The following is a 20,459-nucleotide window of genomic DNA, read 5'->3' on the forward strand; positions in this document are numbered from 1 at the left end:
GGGAACAGAGGTGGGGAGGGGAAGAGAAGGATATCAGACATTGCAGGAGTACAAGCCTAACCCTGATCTATCTTTTTGTGACAGGCACAAAGTTCAGATTGTCTCCTAAAATGTAGGGCAAGGGAGCAGAGTGGGTAATGCTCATCTGAATCTGTAGCTGAATCTATTTACTGCTGATAAGACAGATGTCTACTAATTTTTCTAATTCTATATAAAAAATTTCCTGTACAACTTTAATTGTGATACATTAAAACAGACCTGTCCCTGGGATGCTAGCAAATGAAACAGTCTTGTCTCTCTTTGAACTACCACTTTTGCCATAGCTCCCTGAACATACATATGAATATACTGGGTAATTTTGCTTGCAGTCAGCATTCTAGTGTTTATGATACAGCCTTCCAAAAATAAATGGTAAAAACAATTCATATAATAAAATAAAGTTAAGATAACTACCTACTTGGAAAATCCCCTGCTCAAAATAATTTATTTATTTATTTATTTCATGTTGAATATTTTATCTTGTTTTCTTTTAACTTAAATTCAATTAACATATAGTGTATTATTAGTTTCAGAGGTAGAGGTCAGTGATTCATCAGTCTTATATAATACCCAGTGCTCATTACATCACCTGCCCTCCTTAATGTCCATCACCCAGTTACCCCATCCCCCCACCCCCCTCCCCTCCAGTAACCCTCAGTTTGTTTCCTATAGTTAAGTGTCTCTTACAGTTTGTCTGCCTCTCTGATTTCGTCTTGTTTTATTTTTCCCTCCCTTCCCCTATGCTCCTCTGTTTTGTTTCTTAAATTCCACATATGTTAACTCTTTAATACTTGAAGTATAAAATCAGTACCCTTTTTATTTAAGTTCATGGTCCCTTAAGACCATGTGCCTCAGGAGTGATCAACACAGCAATGTAATTTATATGGTCTCCTCTCTTTACAAACAGTAACAGACTAACTGGCAGTTCCTTTCAGACTTTAGTTTCCTGAGAAAACCTCAGAAATTGAACTTGTTTAAAGAGCTGCTGCTCAGTGTGCATGTGCTGGGGCTGGAAGACACAGGAAGACCAACTGGAAACTGTCCAGCAGAGGCTACTGACTCTCTCTCCCCTTTCCTCTGAAAGACATCTACAAATTCAGATCAGAACCCCCAGCGTTTCAGACCTAAGCGCTGTGAGGCAGGTCTGAAGTTGTCAAATAGTCCCACTGCCTTTACCACAGAGTTTGCCATTCACCCAGGGTCTGAGGCCAGATCTTACAGAAACATCTTGACTTATTTCCCTTCAATCAGAGAGAGGCATGTTTCGTCTTGCTGGGCCTCTACAAACTTTTATGGGGTTTTATTTACCTTTGGAATAAGACCCCGTGTAGGTTTTCCTGCAGTCTGGCTACAACATACCTAAGCTTCCCTTACCACACTCTAGCTCACCCTACAGCGACACACATACCCCGTGAAGACCTCCAACTCGCTTACAGACTTTCTGCCAAAGCTTTTCTCTCTCTTGGAATAATCCTGTATTCTATTCTCCAACTACCTACTCTCTCTTATTTTCCAAAGTACAGCTTTTATCCCAGTATTTTTTACCCAAATACTCTAGAGGATGTAAAACCTCTTCCAAGGCCTTTTATGACTTATCTGTACCAGTCATTTCTGCATCTTTATATATATATCTTCTTGCTGATTACTATTTTCCTTATCTCTGTCTTATTTCCTCAGTAAATTTTGTGAGTCAGGGAAACTGGCTTCTGTTATTTTGCACCTGACCATGAGGCCAATGACAGCACCAAAGACCTAGTAAGAGTGAATTGAGCACTAAGTGGATCGAGAAGTAATGCTGGAGGGAAAGTTCTGCACAAGTGAGGAGCATTTACTGTCAGGTTCATCACTCATCATTTTATCAGGATGAACCCAGTAGTCTAGGAATCATGGCTGAGCAACTCCATAACAATGGAGGAAATCGTATTTCTGTTCTGAAAACAAAAGAGAAAAAAGGAAATTAAACCCACCTGGGATGCAGGGGTCAGCAGCACAGTGGTCATGCCATTTTCTTTTGGGTCTCCAGCACAGGGATGGTCTGAGTCCTCAGAAAGTGACCCTACAAGTGGAGACAGAAGCCATGATGATTACTCTTGCTTTGCAGTAAACCTGAGGATACTGCCACACACAGCTACTTGTCACCTAAGAAAAGTCAACACAGGAAATCAAGGGACAATCCCACAACATCCCTGAATTAATACAAACATGACCATCGTTGCCTCCAACTCCTCCTATCTTTCTCTGCCCTTAAACTCTAGAAGGACTCTGCTATGAAAATCTGGACACATAAATTAAATACATATTTCTAACTCTCATCGCTGAGTAAGAATCAAAGTAATATTCAAAGTTTCTGTGTGTCCATCCGATCCTCATTTAATGATTCATTCCTGTTCTATTCCAGGCTCACAGGATGAAGGAAGACTAGTTAAATTCTTCTTGAACACTGGCTTTTCAGATACAATACTGGCATTCTTAGAAAAGCAACGGGTCTTATGGGGGAAAAAAATCCAGGATTCTAAACAAATCCTGTGACTTCTGGAATACTCACTTTCCCCATCTGCCAAATGGGTATAACAATCTCCTTCCAACCACCTTATGGGGTTCCCGTGAAGACAAAACGAAGTCATTGTCAAAAGCCACATTGTCGGATCTGGTGATTTTGGGTGCAAGGGAGGCATACATCATTCTTAAGACCAGCAGGGCAATGAGGTAGCGGGCTCTCCCTCAAAACCCCAACGTGAGACCAACCAGTTGGAAAGGGCTGTCGTCTCACAGAGAAGACGTGATGCTTCTCCTTCCAGAGCCTGCCCCAGCCAGAGGGCAGCCTTTCCCCTTTTTTTCTCTCCAGCAGGCTCTGCGGCCGCATCCCTCCGAAATTCTCACCTCTGCCCCCAGGCTCCATGGCGACTCCCTCCCCCGGCCCGCGCAGGTGACGACTGCCTCGGGAGAAGGGAGCAGCGAACGGGCGAGGGACCCCGGGGGTCCACCGCTCTGGTGCACTCGGAGGCCCGGGAACGCGCGCGCGACCCTCGCAGGGCAGCCTGGCGCCACCCGGGTGGCCCTCCCGCCGCCCTCCTTCCGGCCACTCAGACTTGGAAGGCCCCGCGCTCAGCCCTCCTCGACAACAGGCTCGACCTCCCGCACCACGCGGAGGAAGCCCCGGCCAAGCGACAAAGGTATCTAGAAATCCGCCGGGCCAACTTGCGCCGGCCCGAACTCGAGGCTGAACTACAACTCCCAGAATCCTCCGCGGGGCGCGGCTCACGTCACGGGACGCCGCTTCCCAGAGGACTCCGCGGGACGCTGGCCGGGCGGTACCGCACTATTCGGGGCTGATAAGCCCGCGACGTCATGCAGTTACTGGGTTTCCAAGAGCGTCGAGCCCCGTAGGAAACCCCTTGCTGGCTGCTCGAAAGGCCGCGCCTTCCTCGATGCCGACTCTGGGCCCGGGCCCAGAAGATGTGTTCGGCCAAGCTAAACCCCGCTTCGCATGGCAACTGACGGGCCGAGGGCCCCCACCACCTACCCAGGATTCCCTCTTTACCTGCGGTACTCCCTCCGAGGGGAGGCGCCCGCATCCCCACCGCTTCCTTCCTGCGCCTCCATGGTGTTAGCCCATTGTGACGGGGACAGAGATTATATAAAGTAACCAAGGGTGTGTATTCCAGGCTGCAGAATAAGGAAAAGTGGAATCTCAGTCCTGGAAATCACCTCAACCCAGACACAGTCAGATCCCCAAGAAGTTACTAGTTAATAACTGGTCCCGCTAACCTCAAGGCGACTGGAACATGGAAGTCTCTCAAGACTCCAGAGAAGTTCGAGGAGCTGTCAGCTGGGATTGGGTGTATCTTCAGGATGGTGCATGGTCTCACGTATCGTCCACAATAAAGTAGCCAGTTTTCTCTCTAGTTCAAATTCCCAAGAAAGAAAATCAAATTAGCCTAACTGTCCCTCTTTGAGTAGAAGCCACAATGTCCATTTGTCTTTTCTCTAATAGCGTTCCCAACTTTTAGGTAGGCCTAAAGCTTCCTAGAGTAAAGATTACATTTCTTATCATCCCTACCTCTTGCCAGGGAAATGAGAGCAAAGTGATTCTTAAAGGGAAGAGGAAAGCTCCTCCATGCTGGCTGGAACACAAGTCATTGTGGACCACGTGGACAAGGTTAACACCAGAGAAATGGCAAACCAACACGGTAGAAGGAACTGAGCCCCTGACAATTAGGTGGAACAGAACTTGAGCTTTAATGTGAGAGAGATGTAAACTTCTATTTTATATAAGCCACTATTACACTAGGTTTGTTATACACATAGCTACACTTACCTTTTGATTTGTAACGTTGGCTGCTTTTGGTCCAATCAGCTAGGGCTGAGAGGAGAGAGGGCATGTGGTAGAGAACACAGCCCTACCAGCTCAAAGAACAGCTGAAAGGAGCCTCCTCCCAACCAACCCCCTCCATAGCAAGAGCTATGGAGTGGACAGTTTATTTGAAAAACTGTTGTATATGAAAGGCACCACTTGTCTGGAACACCAGGGTATACCTTCCTTTTGTTAACCAACCCCATCACAGAAATCCCCCTTCTTTTGTTACCAAATCAATGGTCAATTCTCAGTCTTCCTCTCACTTTATCTATCACCAGTGGTTGATAAAACTGACTACTCCTTCCTCCTGGAAAAACTCTGGTTTTCCTCCTTGACTGATGACTCCTTCTCAGTTTCTAAATAGACTCCTCTTCCTTCTCCCCAGCCTCGAAACCAGTGATTCTCAAACTATACCATGATCAGAATCACCTGGAGGACTTGTTAAAACACAGTGCTGAACTCTATCTAACCTTATTCAGGATTCTGGGGTGGGGCCTGAGATTTTGCTTTTCTAACAAGTTCCCAAGGGCTGCTGAAGCTGCTCATTTGGGAACCAACTAAATGTTGGAATGTCCCAGAGACCAATCCTTGGGCCGCTCTTCTTTTTCTGTGAACACTTACTTCCTAGTAATCTTGTTCAGTCTAGATGTTCTAAATACCATCCAAATGTGATCAATTCCCAATTCGTATCTCTAACATGGGCTTCTCCTCTGACCTTGAGTTGTCTCCTCAATCTCTTTACTTGGATGTTTAATAAATATCTCTAATATAGGATGTTCAAAACTGAACTTTTGATGCCCTTCCTCCCCCAATGCCATAACTCTTCCTCCTACAGTTTTCCCTACTTCAGTAAATGGCACCTCATCCTTCTAGTTGCTCAGTCCAAACACCTTGGAGTCATCATTCTTCTCTTTATCTCACAACCCACATCCAGTTCCTCTGCAAATCCTGTTGGTCGTACTTTCAAAATACACGCAGAATCTGACCACGTCTCGCCATCTCCACTGCTGCCACCCCGGTCTAACCACCCATCAACTGTTGCCTGGATCACTGCAAATGCCTGCTGACTGGTCTCACTCCTACTCTTGCCCTGTACATCCTATTCTTAACACAATTGCTCTCCAATCTCAAAACAAAGCCAAAGTCCTTACAGTGGCCCACAAAGCCCTGCAAAATCCACACACTAACTCTCTGATCTCATCTTCTACCACTTTCCCCTCATTTGTTCTGCTGCAGCCACACTGACCTATCATTCAATTGAGTGAGGCATGCTTCCACTATGGAGCCTCTGCGCTTCTTCCTCTGCCTGGATAGACGTGAAGGGTGGATATCCCCCAAGTATCCACATGGCTTGCTCTCTCACCTCCTCCAAGCCTTTGTTCTCCTTGTGAAGCCTTCGCTGACCACTTCATTTTTTTCCATAGTACTTATCTCTTTCTAACATGTAATTAATTTTGTTTATTGGGTATCTCCCAACACACATATACCACAGATTAAGCTCCATGGGAGGAGTATCCCAGAGTATTTACTGCTACTTAGATGATCAATAACTGAGTATACTCTTTTCTGTGCTTGTAGAGAAGGTGTAAATGCCTGAAACTAATATTGCCCTCATTGTTTTTCTTGGCTTTCATTTGTGTGCTTTTGGAAAACCTGGACTTCCTTCGTAATCCTACTTTTATTTACAGAGGCCCTATTTTAGAAATCATGTAGCCCTGGATACTACCAGCTGGCCCAAGCACATAAATTGGTGTTCCACAGTAGAGTGGAGTTGGAACACTTTAAGATATAGTCTCTTAAGGGTTTTCCTAAATTTAGTGAGTGCTTCTGTTTCCTTCTAGTCTGTCTTTGTGTTTGCCACAAAATCTCACCAGGAAAGCATCTTTGCATTCCTTCGAAGCTATAGTGCCTTGAAAGGCCATTTACTTTGAGATGAAAATTGATATGCAGAGTGATAAACAAGGAATCCTTTAGTCACCACAGAAGAGGGCAAAACTGAAAATGTAAAGGTGGATTTGGGTGGCAAACAGGTGGAGGTCTCAGGGACATGAGATTCAACAGAAGAGAGAGGTGCTACAGGTCTTGGGTAGGGAGAGAAGAAGGCAGACTTGAGACAGGTAATCAAACTTGGCGGGAAACAAATAGCAAAGGCAATAAATCAGGCATGAGTATGTGCCTAGTCAAGTTACATGTTACCTTTGGGCCTGTGCACATACCCTCAGCACTTTGCTCTACTAGACTAAGCTGCCTGAGCCTATGAACCCACTCAGACATTTGATTGCACCAGCTTCAGCTGGGCAGTTATCTGCTTGGGAGTGCCACTTGCTTGCCACAGGCCAAACAATTGCACAGCTCAAGTTTCTGGTTCCTTGCACCACCTCCAGGCTTGCTGAAGTGCCACACAGTGGGCTGTGGGATCTGGCCTCCCCAGGGGTGGCTGGATGAAGCAACCTGAAAGTATGAGGGAAACAGGAGGAATCTGATCAGATAAATTCCTTCTGTTTCTCTTTGCCCATCAACTTTAACAGAAATTTCCTTTGGCTGTGAATATAGTGGTTAAATACATAAGGGTTTATTCTCTCTCATGCAAGATCAGAAGTAGGCAGTCCAGAGCTGGTATGGAATCTCCAAAAGATCATCAAGGAATCAGATGTCTTCTGTTTTTCTCCTTTCCCATCCTTCAGGCATGACTTAGATCCTCAAAGTCACAAGATGGCTGCTGGAATTCCAGCCACTAAATCCACATTCCAGGTAGAGAAGAAGGGAAAGGCAAAGGCAAAAGGAGGTTTCTTAGATGTCCCTCCCTTTTAAGGTGCCTTTCTAGAAGTCTTATCCAACAAATTCCAATGATATCAACATATCATTTACCTGGTATGTGATATATCAATATACTTGGCTTGACATTTGATATATCCGTATTTCATTGGCCTGACTAGATATACCTCACTGCAAGAGAGGCTGAGCAATATAGTTGAGCACTCTGTTGCTCAGAAGAGACTTGGATTTCCTATTGTTAAGAAAGAAAAGAAGTATGACTACAAGTTAGGCAACTAACAGCTTCTGCCACAGTAAGCATTAATCAATGCTTATTATCAACACTTCGGCTTTTGCAAGTTACTTAATCATGAGGTTCTGTAAGATGGCTCAGTAAGTTGAACTACTGATCCTGGGATATTTGGTCAATTGCTTCTTTGCATACTTTGCACAGGTTTTAGACACATGTGTGATGGAAAGGAATCCACATTTTTACATGATACCTATGGCATGTTTTATAGGTTGGGCATCATACAAGGGGACAGATCTTTGATCATCATGGGGACTGATTTTTTGTGGTCTCTGCTACTGGGCTTCACTATAACTCCATTTGTCCTGCCCAAGGTTCCAGATTCCTGTCTATTAACAAGATGAAAGAAGAGAGTGCCATGCTAATTCTCTATCCTTCATCCATTATAATACCAATGTGGTATAAGAAATTAAAACAACTGTGCTTTTTAAAAAAAAAAAAACATCTAGATGTGAGGAACCTGTCCTCCTCCTCATCTAAGTGCTTGTGTTCTCTCAGCTGCTCTCTGGAATTATTGCTTTATTACTAAGGAGGAATTCTCAAGATGTAGGTGTGAGGAAGCCAATCTATGTCTCCACTGTGTAGGTGTGGATAGGACAGTCTGCATTTTGGTTTCACAGATACTGATGTTCTGGCAAGAAGGACATCATGTCTAATAGGATGTGGTAGCCTGGGTCTCAGTTACATTCTCATGTCCGCTGCTTTAGTACTGAAGGATGACTACTCATGGATGAGCTATGCCTGGAGTTAACTTTGGCTTTGTGATATTCTTTGAGACTAGACATAGCACCATCTCCTGGTTCATTGTAGCTGACTTCTTCAGCCTGGAAACCCACCCATCTGCCATGGCTACAGCCGGCTTGCAATTGGACTTTGAATATTTGGTGTGAATATTTTTCCCATCAGCAATTATACGCGAATACATTATGAGAAAGGGAAGGTGTTGTGTCCAGGGTATGGATGGAATGGCAAAACCAGGCTAAGGAATTTTAGTTATCAATGAGATTAAAAAATATAAAACAAAACACAACCATTAACCTAGAAACAAGGGTGATAGGTTAGTCTACTAGAGCCCAAAGGTCAGGTTAGAGCCAAAGTTCAGGGAAACTAAGGATCCTGAGGGAAGAACAAGGGCACACCCAAACCAGGGCTCCAGAAACCTCCAAGAAGAGTGGATTAAGAGCTAATAGGGCAGTTATAGTGAAGGTATTTACAGTCCTACATACATATTACCTTCATGTTAATGTTCTTACTGAAGTTTCTAGTTCTAGAAACTACTTTTGACTGGGGACTCAAGTTCTCATGACTAGACAGGTATTCATTCATTGAGAAAATATGTAATAAGTGGCAGGCACCACACTGGGGACACAGCAGTGCACAGATATGAAATAGTTCCCATTCTTATGGAGTGGTCCAGAAATAAAAAAAACAATTATAAATAAATAAATAAATAAATAACAAACATATGATGCTTATCTTAGGGTCCCCTTCAAACACTTACAAAACATATTGATTGGAGAGCTTCTGACCAATCTGGGGATCCTCAGAGTATTATACTAAGTATGAGGTATCCAAGGGGAAGTCTATAGCATGGTCCATTAAGACTATTTACTGAGACTCTAGTATCAAATGGAGGCATGAGAATAAGCAGCAGTTAGAAGGTGCTCAAACACAAATCTTCATTATCTTGCACAAAAGTGGCTTAAGTTCCTGTGGGGGTCCCTTGCCGGGCTGAAGCACCTCTGTGATAGTCTGAAGCCCGCCTGGCATAACGTCGCTGATGTTGGATGATAGAGGACTTGCAACTGAACACCTTCCCACACACGCTGCATTCGTAGGGCTTCTCTCCAGTGTGCACTCTCTGATGCTGAGTAAGCGGTCTCTTCTGGAGGAAGGTTTTCCCACATTCGGTGCATTTATAGGGCTTGTCTCCACTATGAATTTTCCGATGCTGATTAAGGGATGAGCGGTCAAAGAAAACTTTCCCACACTCATTACATTCAAAAGGGGTCTCTCCAGTGTGTGCTCTGCGGTGGCGAATGAGGGAGGAGCGGTCAAACAGGGCTTTGCCACACCCCCTGCATTCATAAGGCCGCTCTCCAGTGTGAGTGAGCTTGTGGCGAGCGAGGATGCTTTTCTGGCTAAAGGATTTCCCACATTCTGTACACTCGTAAGGACTTTCTCCAGTATGAATTCTCTGATGGCGGGTAAAAGATGAGCGGACAAAGAAAGCCTTGCCACATTCGTGACATTTAAAGGGCTTCTCTCCAGTATGAGTTCGCTGATGTTCGGTAAGGGTTAATCGGTCATAGAAAGTTTTCCCACATTCATTGCATTCAAAGGGGCTCTTCCCAGTGTGAGACATCAGGTGTTTCTTAAGACTACTTCTATAGCTGAAGGCTTTCCCGCACTCTTGACAGTTATAAGGTTTCTCTCCAGTGTGGGTCCTTTGATGACGAGTGAGGGATAAGTGGTTATATAAGGTCTTCCCACATATGCTGCATTCAAGGTTTCTCCCCTTACTGTTGGTTTTCTTGGCAGGAGTGGATCTTTGTGAGTCTTCCTTGGGGGAGGATTTCTTCAAAGTCTCCCCTGAAAGATGTTCTTTCTTGGTGCCCTCAAGGTTTTCTGGGCCAAGTACAGGACCCAGAGGACCATCTTTTCTGAGTGTTCCCATTAATGTCTTTTGTGACTTTGCTTCTTTAGAAACATCCTGCCTTTGAGTTGAGTTCTGGCTCTCAAGTCTAGCATTCTGGTCTAAAACAAATAGAAATTACAGATATAACTGGGTCTTAATATTAGTGAAAAAAAGAACATTATCTATGTTAAGAAAAGAATGAACAAGGGCGCCTGGGTGGCTCAGTCAGTTAAGTGTCTGCCTTTGGCTCAGGTAATGATCCCAGGGTCCTGGGATTGAGCCCCACGTTGGGCTCCCTGCTCAGTGGGGAGTCTGCTTCTCCCTCTCCCTCTGCCTCTCCCCCTGGCTTGTGCTCTCTCTCACTCACGCTCTTTCTCTCTCAAATAAATAAATAAAATCTTAAAAAAAAAAGAGAAGAATGAATACAAAATACTGCCTGGTTTATTGATAACTCCTCAAAAGAAAAACATCACAGAGAGGCTGAAAAATGGCAGAGGAGAAGAGAACAGAGAAGAGAAGTAGAAGGTGCGCAATTAGCCCGCCAAACAAGCTTCTGTTGTTCATTCATTAGATATTTACTAGGTGCCTACAAAGTGCTTCGTACAGTAGAAGTCACTGGGACTCTACTGAATAAGAGGGACATGGTCCCTGCCCTCATGATGCTTATATTCTATATGACAGAAGACAAAGAGTAAACAAATAAAATGTAACAGATATGGTAGTCCAGTGAAGGAAATAATGAATGGAAGTTGGAGTGGGGTCTTCTTTAGAGGGAAAACTTAAGAATGGTCATCTGGAAGATATATTAACCATGCGAACAACCAAAAGAAGAACATTTCAGGGAGAGGTACATGCAGAAAAACAGGGGATACACAAAGAAGCATGGAAATGACTGGGCAGTTTATTACATGTCAGTGAGTTTAAACAGCAGAGAGTAAGTGGGAAGACCAGCTAGGACCTGAGAAAGTGAACTGTCAATAACAATGGTTTTTAAAGGAAGAGGAAGAGATATGGTAAAAGGTAAGTAGGAAAGATAAAAAAGTATTATCAGAGTTAAATACAAATAGGTCTCAACCCTCCCTCGGCCTCCTCCCCCAAAACCCCCAACAGGTGGGACCTTGATACCTGTTTGTTCATATGACAAATACCTGAGTGTGTGCTATGTACCAGGTACTGTTCTAAACACTGGGGATCCAGTAGTGAACAACATAAAACCTCTGATGGAGTTTACATTTTCATCCGGGTAGGTATGGACAAACACGAAACACAATAAGGAAGTAAAAATATAGTATGTTAGGAAGACACACCTGAGAAGAGAGCTAAGGTAGTGCAGGGAAGGAGGAAAGAGATGGAGAGAGTTCAATTACAGATAGGGTCGTCAGGGCAGGCCTGACTGAGAAGGCAGCACATTTGAGCAAAAACCTGAAAAAGGTGACAAGAAAGCCACATGGCTACCTGGGCATAAGTTTTCCAGACAAAGACCCAGTATAGAAGTGACCCTCTCCATAGGCCTATGACTAGCACAAGGAGTGGTCTCTAAGTGAACTGTCCAGTGAAATCCCATCTACCCAGTTCACACATACCTAGGAAAGTGCTTCCTGGGACTTCATTTTCTTCATCTTCCTGAAAATCAAGTTTCCATGGCTCTTCACCTCTCTTCAACTGGAAAATCACATCAGGTTTAGGAACTAGAATTCCTGCTCACAAAGGACAAAATGAGAAATGGCTGTTTGGGATGGAAATTCACAACTATCCCAGGGTTTAATAAGATCCCCTTACTCTCTAGAGAGGAAAATGGAAGTATCCAAAAAGCATATGCTAATTTCTGAGATAAGATGCTAATTCTCCTTCTCTGAAGGGAAGTCAGTACTGACTTTCTAGAAAGTCTGAATTAGATCTATTGAAGTAGTTCACTAATTTTTCTCTGATCTAGGAACCTCCCCCAGATGGAACGAGTATTCTTGTGAGTTGAGGGGAAATTCTTAGCTTAGAGAAGTGGAATATGGAGAAGGTTCTGCACCTCAAGGAACTAAGGTGAAGAAGCTATCCCATTTTCTTTTGTAGTTTTTTAAATAATAGATTTGTATCCCTTAATTATACTTCTGTGCAATTATACTGAATTTGATGCAACTACAAATCAAACTAGAGCAGTTTAAGAAATATATTCAACTTATGTGCAGTTAATATTAAAGACTTAAAACTGAAAACATTAATAAACAATTTTTTAGAAATTCTTAAAAAGAAAAATTATAATGTCTTTGGTTTTTAATGATTTAAAGTAGTGACATTTATAAATGTCATATATATAAATTTATTTAGTGACATATATAAATTTTCTACATTTAGTTTTTAATTGCATTATTAAATGTTTAAGCACACAAAAGGCATAAAGACTAAAACAAACACCTATGAACCCATCTAACTTAATAAACATTAATACTAAGATTGAAGCCCCTCCCTCATCCCCTCTTCCTCCCCACCATGAGGCAACCACTATACTAACTTTGGTGTTAATCACTATGCATTTAAAAATGTTTCCTCATCTTTGCAGTTTTAAAAATATTTCATGTTCAGGGTGCCTGGGTGGCTCAGTCAGTTTGGTGCCCAACTCTTGATTTCGGCTCAGGTCACGATCTCAGGGTCGTGAGATCAAGCCCTATGTCAGGCTCTGTGCTGAGCATGGAGCCTGCTTGGGATTCTCTCTCTCTCCCTCTTCCTCTGAGCCGCCACCCCCCAACCCCAGCTTGTGCACACACACACACACTCTCTCTCTAAAAAAATTTTTTTTTAATTAAAAAAAAAATTTCATGTTCATTGTAGACAATTAAGAAATATAAAAAAAAGAAAAAGTTACCTGTAAGCCTACTAGTCAAAGATAATTAGGGGTAAAATTTTGGTGTAGATTCTTCCAGACTTTTCCTATGCATATAGATATATGTTGTAAATGTACTCAGGTTCCAATCATTTCGTATACTGCTTTTATCATTTAACAGGATATTATTAATATCTTTCTAACTCTATAAATATCATTCATGGTCAAGGCCCATGTGGATGTACAATGTACTCCATTATGGATGTACAATGATTCATTTACCTAAATCCCTATTCCCAAGTGCCTGCGTTGTTTCCATTGTTTTCCAATTTTAGGAAAACAGAGATAAACATTTATCTGATTTCCCCCCCTTATTGAAAATTCCCAGGAAAGGGGGTACCCATTTTCCATTTTATATAATACAATTTTTTGCTTAAAGCTAGGGTCTCAGACCAAACTTCACTTATCCTACAGATTCTATCCAGATCAAAAAGGCCATTTACTGACAGTACTGACAGCTATTAGTTAAACACAAACAACAAAAAATAAATAAACCACTTACACCCTTCCTGGGGATCTATCCGAAGATGTACAATTCTGCCCCAGTAAGAAAAGAAGGGCCATCTTCTTCACACACACACCCAATGTCAGATTCTGAATCACCAAGGAAAGTCATGCTTACCCAAAGAAACAAAACCCTGATAGTTCTCCAGCATCACCTCCCTGTAAAGAGCCCTCTGAGTAGGGACCAGTTGCTTCCACTCATCCTTTGAGAACTTCACAGCCACATCCTTAAACTTGAGTGACTTCTGAAAAGACAAACATGTTCTTACTCACCTATGTGTCTTCTTTTATGTCTCACTGAGTAAGAGAAAAGAATACAGCACCGGAGGATATATGAAATAAAAACGAAACGATTTTAATGATGTAAGAGCACTGGATACTTTACATAAGAGGTACAGGTCTGAGGGGCACACGGGTGGCTCAATCAGTTAAGTGTCTGACTCTTGATCTCAGCTCAGGTCTTGATCTCAGCGTCGTGAGTTCAAGCCCTGTGTTGGGCTCCACACTGGACATAGAGACTACTTAAAAAAAAAAAAAAAAGAGGGGTGCCTGGGTGGCTCAGTCATTGGGTGTCTGCCTTCGGCTCGGGTCGTGGTCCCAGGGTCCTGGGATCGAGCCCTGCATCGGGCTCCCTGCTCAGCGGGAGGCCTGCTTCTCCCTCTCCCCCTCCCCCTGCTTGTGTTCCTCTCTCGCTGTGTCTCTCTATCAAATAAAATCTTTAAAAAAAAAAAAAAAAGATGGGGTACATGGGTGGCTCAGTTGGTTAAGCGTCTGCCTTTGGCTCAGGACTGAGCCCTGCGTTGGGCTCCCTGCTCAGCGGGGAGCCTGCTTCTCCCTCTCTTTCTGCCCTCCCCCTTGCTCATGCTCAATTTCTCTCTCTCTCAAATAAATAAATAAAATCTTAAAAAAAAAAAAAAGAGGTACAGGTCTGTGACCTGAGGCATGAAACTCTTGGTGATAGCCTCATGTCATATCCATGGCAGAGCCCCCAAACTTCAGGGACACTGTTATTAGCCTCAATTTTTTAAATCATAAAATTAAAGAATTAGATTAGATGATCTTTAAATTCCCTTTCAGTTCTAACACTCATGGATCCATGAGGATCTCAGCCTGAACAACTGATTCTCAAGTCAAGGGAAGATCCATGATAAGTGTACGAGGAACGGAAGATACTTTTAAGAACTAAAACTGGAGAAAAAAGATAAAAAAAATATGGTGTCCCTTTGAAAGGAATATAACATTCCAGACTAGAAGATTCAGAATTTTTATATTCTCATGAGAGTTCTCTAAGCACTCCCTGAGCTCACTGCTAAGGGCAGAGCTGCCTCAATCCTCTGGTCCCCAACCATTACAAAAGACATGATGGGGCCGGCCACCAAGGCGTTATGAAGGGCCATTCCAGAAGGAAGATCTCTACAGCTGTGTTGTATGGTGAGAAAGAAGAGAATCTGAAGCCAGCAAACATTCTCGTCTTCTCTACAGAGCCCAACTTTTACCATAATGGGATGAATCTCCAAGGCTTGCAAAGAAGCTCCGGACTGAAGAAAATCCAACTCACCTGCCATCTGGCCGCCATTCTCTCCTCCTCTATGTTCTCTTGGAAAAGGCCCAGGCCAGAGTTGGCAGAGCTAGAGAAGGAAACATGAAAGAGACCAACTGCATTTTGTAGTTCTCTGACCCAGACTAAAAATCTCTACATATCAATTAGGTATGAAACAGCCCTTACTCTCAATACTCTACGAAGAGCAAAGCAAGCCTAGAAGTAAATTCGTTTCCCAGGAGATGGAAATTATGGATATTGCCATAACTCTGTTCCTGAGTTAGCAGCTTCCTGGGAACAGAACCCACACCAGAAAACTATTAAAAAATCAAACAGTTTACAATGAAGTTAATTTTTACCCCGTTTTATAAATCTATAATAAGCATTATACTCTGTAGTATTTTGACATAAATAAGCAATTTAATAAATAACTCAATTTGACTTTTAAGTTCAAGATGACCAGGAGGATGCTTATACTAACATTTTTTTTAAAAGCTAATGTGAATGGGGAGCCTGGGTGGCTCTGTCGGTTAAGCGTCTGCCTTCAGCTCAGGTCATGATCCCAGAGTCCTGGGATCAAGCCCCACATCAGGCTTCCCTCCTCAGTGAGAAGCCTGCTTCTCCCACCCCTCTGCTTGCTGCTCCCTCTACTTGGGCTCTCTCTCTCTGTCAAATAAATAAATAAAATCTTAAAAAAACAAAAAATAAAATAAAGCTAATGTGAAGTCCATATGATCAAGAATAAAAAAGTAAAAGCAAATTAGTTTATTAGTGTATTAATCAAGTTTTGTTTCATTCTAAGGACCAGAAATACATTCAAGCCAACTCAGGTGTTATTTTTAGGGTACAGTAGGCATTATAAGGATACTGTAATTAAACAGCATCTAGGCCTCATGACATCTGTGGCCCTTACCGGGATCTGAAGAGCACTGGCCTCCTGTCCTAATTCTTTCCTGATTGCCAAAGTTTCAAGAAAGTGACCGGGTCTCATCCAACCAAAAAACGGAGTCAGACACCAGATTCTAGAAATTCCAGCCAGTTTCTTTAGGATCATTTTTTTTTGGTAGAGTCATTTTTTTTTAAGTTTATTTATTTATTTTTTAGTTTATTATTTCTACACACAACATGGGGCTTGAACTCACAACCCTGAGATCAAGAGTTGCACACTCCTCCAACTGAGTCAGCCAAGCACCTCTGTTAGTCATTTTTAAAGTTTCCACAGAACTAGGAGGCTATATGCAAAATGACACCCAGATATTCAATGGTGAGTTCAGGACTGAATACAATTGCTTCTCCTGCAGGAGAAACAGGGCAGCAGGACCAACCAGGATGGACTGACTGACCACTGCCCCTGCAGCATTGGCTGGCATCACAGACGACCATGGGAAATAAAAGATTAGCTAGAGAGCTAGGGTATCCAGAGTGTAATGGTCACCTGCAGAGGCAGATAGGACCCACCCAAAGTTGGGTTCCAATATTGAGAATGATGATGCCACATAAACACAGACCAAGTGTATGAAAAGGTTTATTACTTACGTAACTGAGGTCTCTGGGAGAGACCAGGGTAGGTCTCTCAAGCAGGCCCAAAATGGCTTGAGAGAGTGAGGAAAGGAGACTGGCCTGGGTTTTTATTGTGGTTAGGGCCAGGGTGAGTGTTCCCATGCCCACAGGAAGGGGTTTTTGTGATGTGAATCTCTTGCCAATGCCAGGGAGAGAGCATTCAGGCTTCCTTATCAGCTTGTCCACGTGTGGGACACAAGGGGAAGGAGGAGTGAGTCTTAAAAGCTGTCAGCAGTCAAATATCAAAAAGCAAAGGCAGACTACACAGAATAACTATACATCTGGAACAGGATGAAGAATCTCTGTCCTCTTCTTTCCAATCCTACTCATCTTTGGGCCTTATATGGAGACAACCTGCAACATAACAGTACCTGGAAGACATGAGAGATAACAATATTCTCAAGAGAAAAATTCATCTGACAGAAGTTTTAGTCAGGGAAAGTGAAAAACCCTTCCAGAAGTGGAGCCAGGAACAATGGTCTCCCCAAGCTTGCCCACAGAGAATGCTACAACAATATTCTGTCAGGGATTTATTACAAAAGTTGTTGCAAGATGGAGTCAGTACCAGTAGGGAGGACAGAAGAGTAGAAAAAGAAAGGGTAAAGGGATCCATCAGTGCTCATCTGAGGCTGATTCTATATAATACAATCCATATGATCCAGTGCGATAAATCCTACTTGGCACTATCTTCTGGATTCCAATTATGGTTGTGATCCACTACCAATCAGATTTTATTTTTTTCATTAATAGACTTGTGTACCCCGCTGGATATTGAAGGATGACGGTGCTGCACATCTTTACCTCTTGCTCTTAAGAGCTCTACATAGAGAACCTGTATATACCATCTTGGATATTTAGAATGGCTAATAGCAAGATTATATTTATAATTTCTGTGTATGCAGGCCATCTGACACGTGCATGGAGGCGACCACAAATGAGAATGGTGCTGAAACAAAAGGTACTCTCTCAAGGCATCAAGGGCTAAATGGGTCTTGCATCTCTTTATCCCCCAAGAGAATGTTCTCAGAACATTGTCCTCTGTACAGATAAGGTTCAATAAGGTCTTTAACTCCCAGCCCTCCTGGGCTTACTGATCTAACACCCACAATTAACTGGCCATGGTCTCTGTGTTTCCTACTTAGAATTCTCAAGGCCCTATTGGTTGTTAGCCATTGAGAGACTAATGACCTTAGATCATGTTTCCACCTCTTGCCCACTCAGCCATTCCCAAGGAGCACAAAGAGCAGTTCTCAGAGAAAGGGACTATGGCCAGGACAGGCCTACTACTCTACAAAAAGTAATTTTCTTAGTAGTTCTACTTCAAGGTGAGTGACAGGCAACAAGCAGCAGCTATTGTTCTGTCTCTTGAGCTCTGCCAACACTTCACTCTTTTCAAGGAAATAGCTTTACCCACATCCATACAATAATAAAAACTGACTCCATTTCCTGGCCAAAGCTGACTGGCATCTGAACAAATTAGTCCTTCCCATGGAATTTTGGAAGTGGAACCAAGAAAAAGAGATCAGTCTCTTCTCATGAGGCTCCACTTGAGGGCATGAAAACTTGGGAGCCCTTGCCAGTCACATTTTGTCAAGCCATCTGAGAGCAGAAAAAGCCAGTCAGCAGTGACAGGGAAATATGAAACATAAGGGCATACAGAAGAAGGGGCAAGGGGTTAAGAGAGGGTCCTGAATTTGTTTTGTTCCAGTTTACATACCTGTAGTCTTTTCTTTGGGGCTCTGTGACCTAACCAAGTATCCTCAAAATGAACCCCCCCCATACTAGTTTGAGCTGGGTTTCTGTAATTTGCAACCCAGAGACCCAGACAGGTAGCAAAGGCAAGCTTCTACCTTCCTCACCTAAGGTTTCATTCTTCATGTCCTGCTACCAGACCTCTCCTCTTAAGAGCTCTTTAGAGTCCTGGGGGTACATAGAGGATACAGCATCCAATGTGCCTCACAGAACCAAAAAGCGATATTAATCTTAAGATGCCCACCAGTGTCATTACAATAAGCTATGGATGTTTCCAGCCAAGCCTATAAACTCTTTCCCAATCTACAACCAAATGGATCCACATCACAAAACAAAGAGTCAGGGTCTTTATCTTCTTTGAACTCTCAGATTTCTGATTCAATCACCTAGTATATAAGTATCTTTGTATCTTTATCTTTCCAAGTAGGTGGTAAATCTTGGGAGCCACATCTTGCTTCCCTCACACTAAGAAAGCTACTTCCACATAGTTAGTACTCAAGAACTATTTGCTGACTAACTGAAATACCAAGTTTTGCACGAAAGTCTGGCTGGCATTGGAAAGCAGCACTCAGAAGAGGGAGCGCCACTGGGCAGCTCCAACGAGCCGGGTGTAAGAGGTTGAAACGCCTGAACCTGGCCCACGGAACGGAGGTGCTTTCCGGGAAAGATGGACCAGCAGGTTTGCGCGGAGTCAGTTCAGTCCTGGTGTACTGAACCCCTACCACGAGTAAGCAGGGGAAGGACCGCAGGGCGAGCTTCGGCAAGGAAGGCTAAGGGAGGGAATGCGCCATTCTACCCGGGGGATACGCACTGCGGAGCGCGGCTCTGCGCACCCCAGAGCACGTCATCTCACACTCCGGGACCAGGCTAGCGACATATCCCTTCACCTCGCAGCCACGTCGTCGCCCTGGGTCGCGCCGGGCCTGCAGCTGGCGCCTCCTCCCCTGCCCCGCAGCAGGTCAGATCAAGGGCAGCCTAGGGGCGGGGGCCAGGGATAGTTCGAAACACCCCATTTCGGGTCCAGCCTCACGTCACCGCGCCTCGTATCCCTCCTTCCTTCCCCGTCCTTTCTTCAACACCTCCCTCTCCCGGCCGCCCCTCCCACCACACCCGACCCCTGGTCCTCACCTTGGGTGCCAACCCGCTCGCGGCGGCCCCACAAGGAGCAAGGACCACAGAGCGCCTGCGCACAGTGCCCTCAGAAAACTACGATTCCCAGAAGGCCGCGGGCGTAGCGGAAAACACGAGGCCCAGCCCGTTTTCGGAGGCCCCGCCCCCTAAGGTACCAAACGGGGTACACGAATACGTTCCTCAAAAGGTGGAAGGAGACATTTGGAGTAAAAATGAAGGGAAGCCGAAGGGTGAAGAACCAAAGCTGTCTCCTGGCCCTGTTCGCCTGCTCCAGGCGGACCCCTACCGTGGATGCCTCTGTTTTTATGCAGCTTTCTATCCAGTTCTCCAGGAGGATATTTGTAACCTCTGCTCTCCTCAGGCACCTGCTACTTCATCTCCTCCCTCACTTTCGGAATGGGGGTGGACCGGAAGAAGCATCAGAGAGAATTCCCATACTTGCCTGTAATCAGATATAAAAATTTGCCTTTCCTTACGTCCATTCTACAGCCTCTCCAATTATAACAATAAACAAGAGCTACACTGGGGCTTTGCAATTCTATCAGTTAATAAAGTCCCTTTAGGCTTAAGCAAGTTGGGGAAGAATTTTCTGTCCCCTGTACCTGAAGGCATCCTGATACGTGTTCACATCTCTCACATTTTAAAAGAAGTATTCGCTTAGTCTTACTTTCCCCTCCAACTACCAATCTTGACCTCTCCTTCTTTTCAAAGCCAAATTACTCAGCACTGAGGATACTTGCTATTTCTACCTTCCACTCCCCACTCATTCCTTAACCAAATTCATTCCAATATGGCTTTGGCGCCACCATCCAAGTTACCGACAAACACGGGGGTGGGGGGGTGGGGTGGGGAACGTTAACCCTTTGTCTCCCCCCCCCACCATGGTGAAAAAATTTATATTTAGATTTAGCCAGCTGGACTCAGTTTAGATGGTCCCAATTTTGTTGGCAACATCCAAAGCATCATAGTCAGGAGCCAGTTGAACGTATGCTTTCTTCTCTC

The 20,459-nt window shown here is 43.9% G+C and overlaps 1 protein-coding gene across 7 annotated transcripts; it reads right to left on the reverse strand.

The window, feature by feature from the left end:
* Positions 1–757: 757 nt before the first annotated feature.
* On the reverse strand, positions 758–19,524 carry LOC116636060 (zinc finger protein 2-like). Of its 7 annotated transcripts, none has more exons than XM_032410433.1 (9): positions 19,455–19,524; positions 16,551–16,945; positions 15,033–15,102; positions 13,593–13,719; positions 11,682–11,795; positions 8,962–10,217; positions 3,808–3,941; positions 3,581–3,705; positions 2,008–2,095 (listed from the first exon to the last, which is right to left on the reverse strand). In XM_032410433.1, exons 3-6 carry the CDS (start codon positions 15,048–15,050, stop codon positions 9,163–9,165), a joined length of 1,314 nt encoding a protein of 437 aa, XP_032266324.1. In that variant the 5' UTR covers positions 15,051–15,102; positions 16,551–16,945; positions 19,455–19,524; the 3' UTR covers positions 2,008–2,095; positions 3,581–3,705; positions 3,808–3,941; positions 8,962–9,162. The 7 variants fall into 7 exon arrangements, with proteins under 7 accessions (XP_032266328.1, XP_032266324.1, XP_032266323.1 ...); XM_032410432.1 differs by having other exon boundaries at positions 16,551–19,301; positions 19,455–19,500; XM_032410437.1 differs by lacking the exon at positions 19,455–19,524 and having other exon boundaries at positions 758–2,095; positions 16,551–19,441.
* Between the last annotated feature and the right edge of the window lie 935 nt (positions 19,525–20,459).

The sequence above is a fragment of the Phoca vitulina genome, unplaced genomic scaffold (genome assembly GCF_004348235.1).
Source record: "Phoca vitulina isolate PV1807 unplaced genomic scaffold, GSC_HSeal_1.0 scaffold12, whole genome shotgun sequence".
Classification (NCBI taxonomy): Eukaryota; Metazoa; Chordata; class Mammalia; order Carnivora; family Phocidae; genus Phoca; species Phoca vitulina.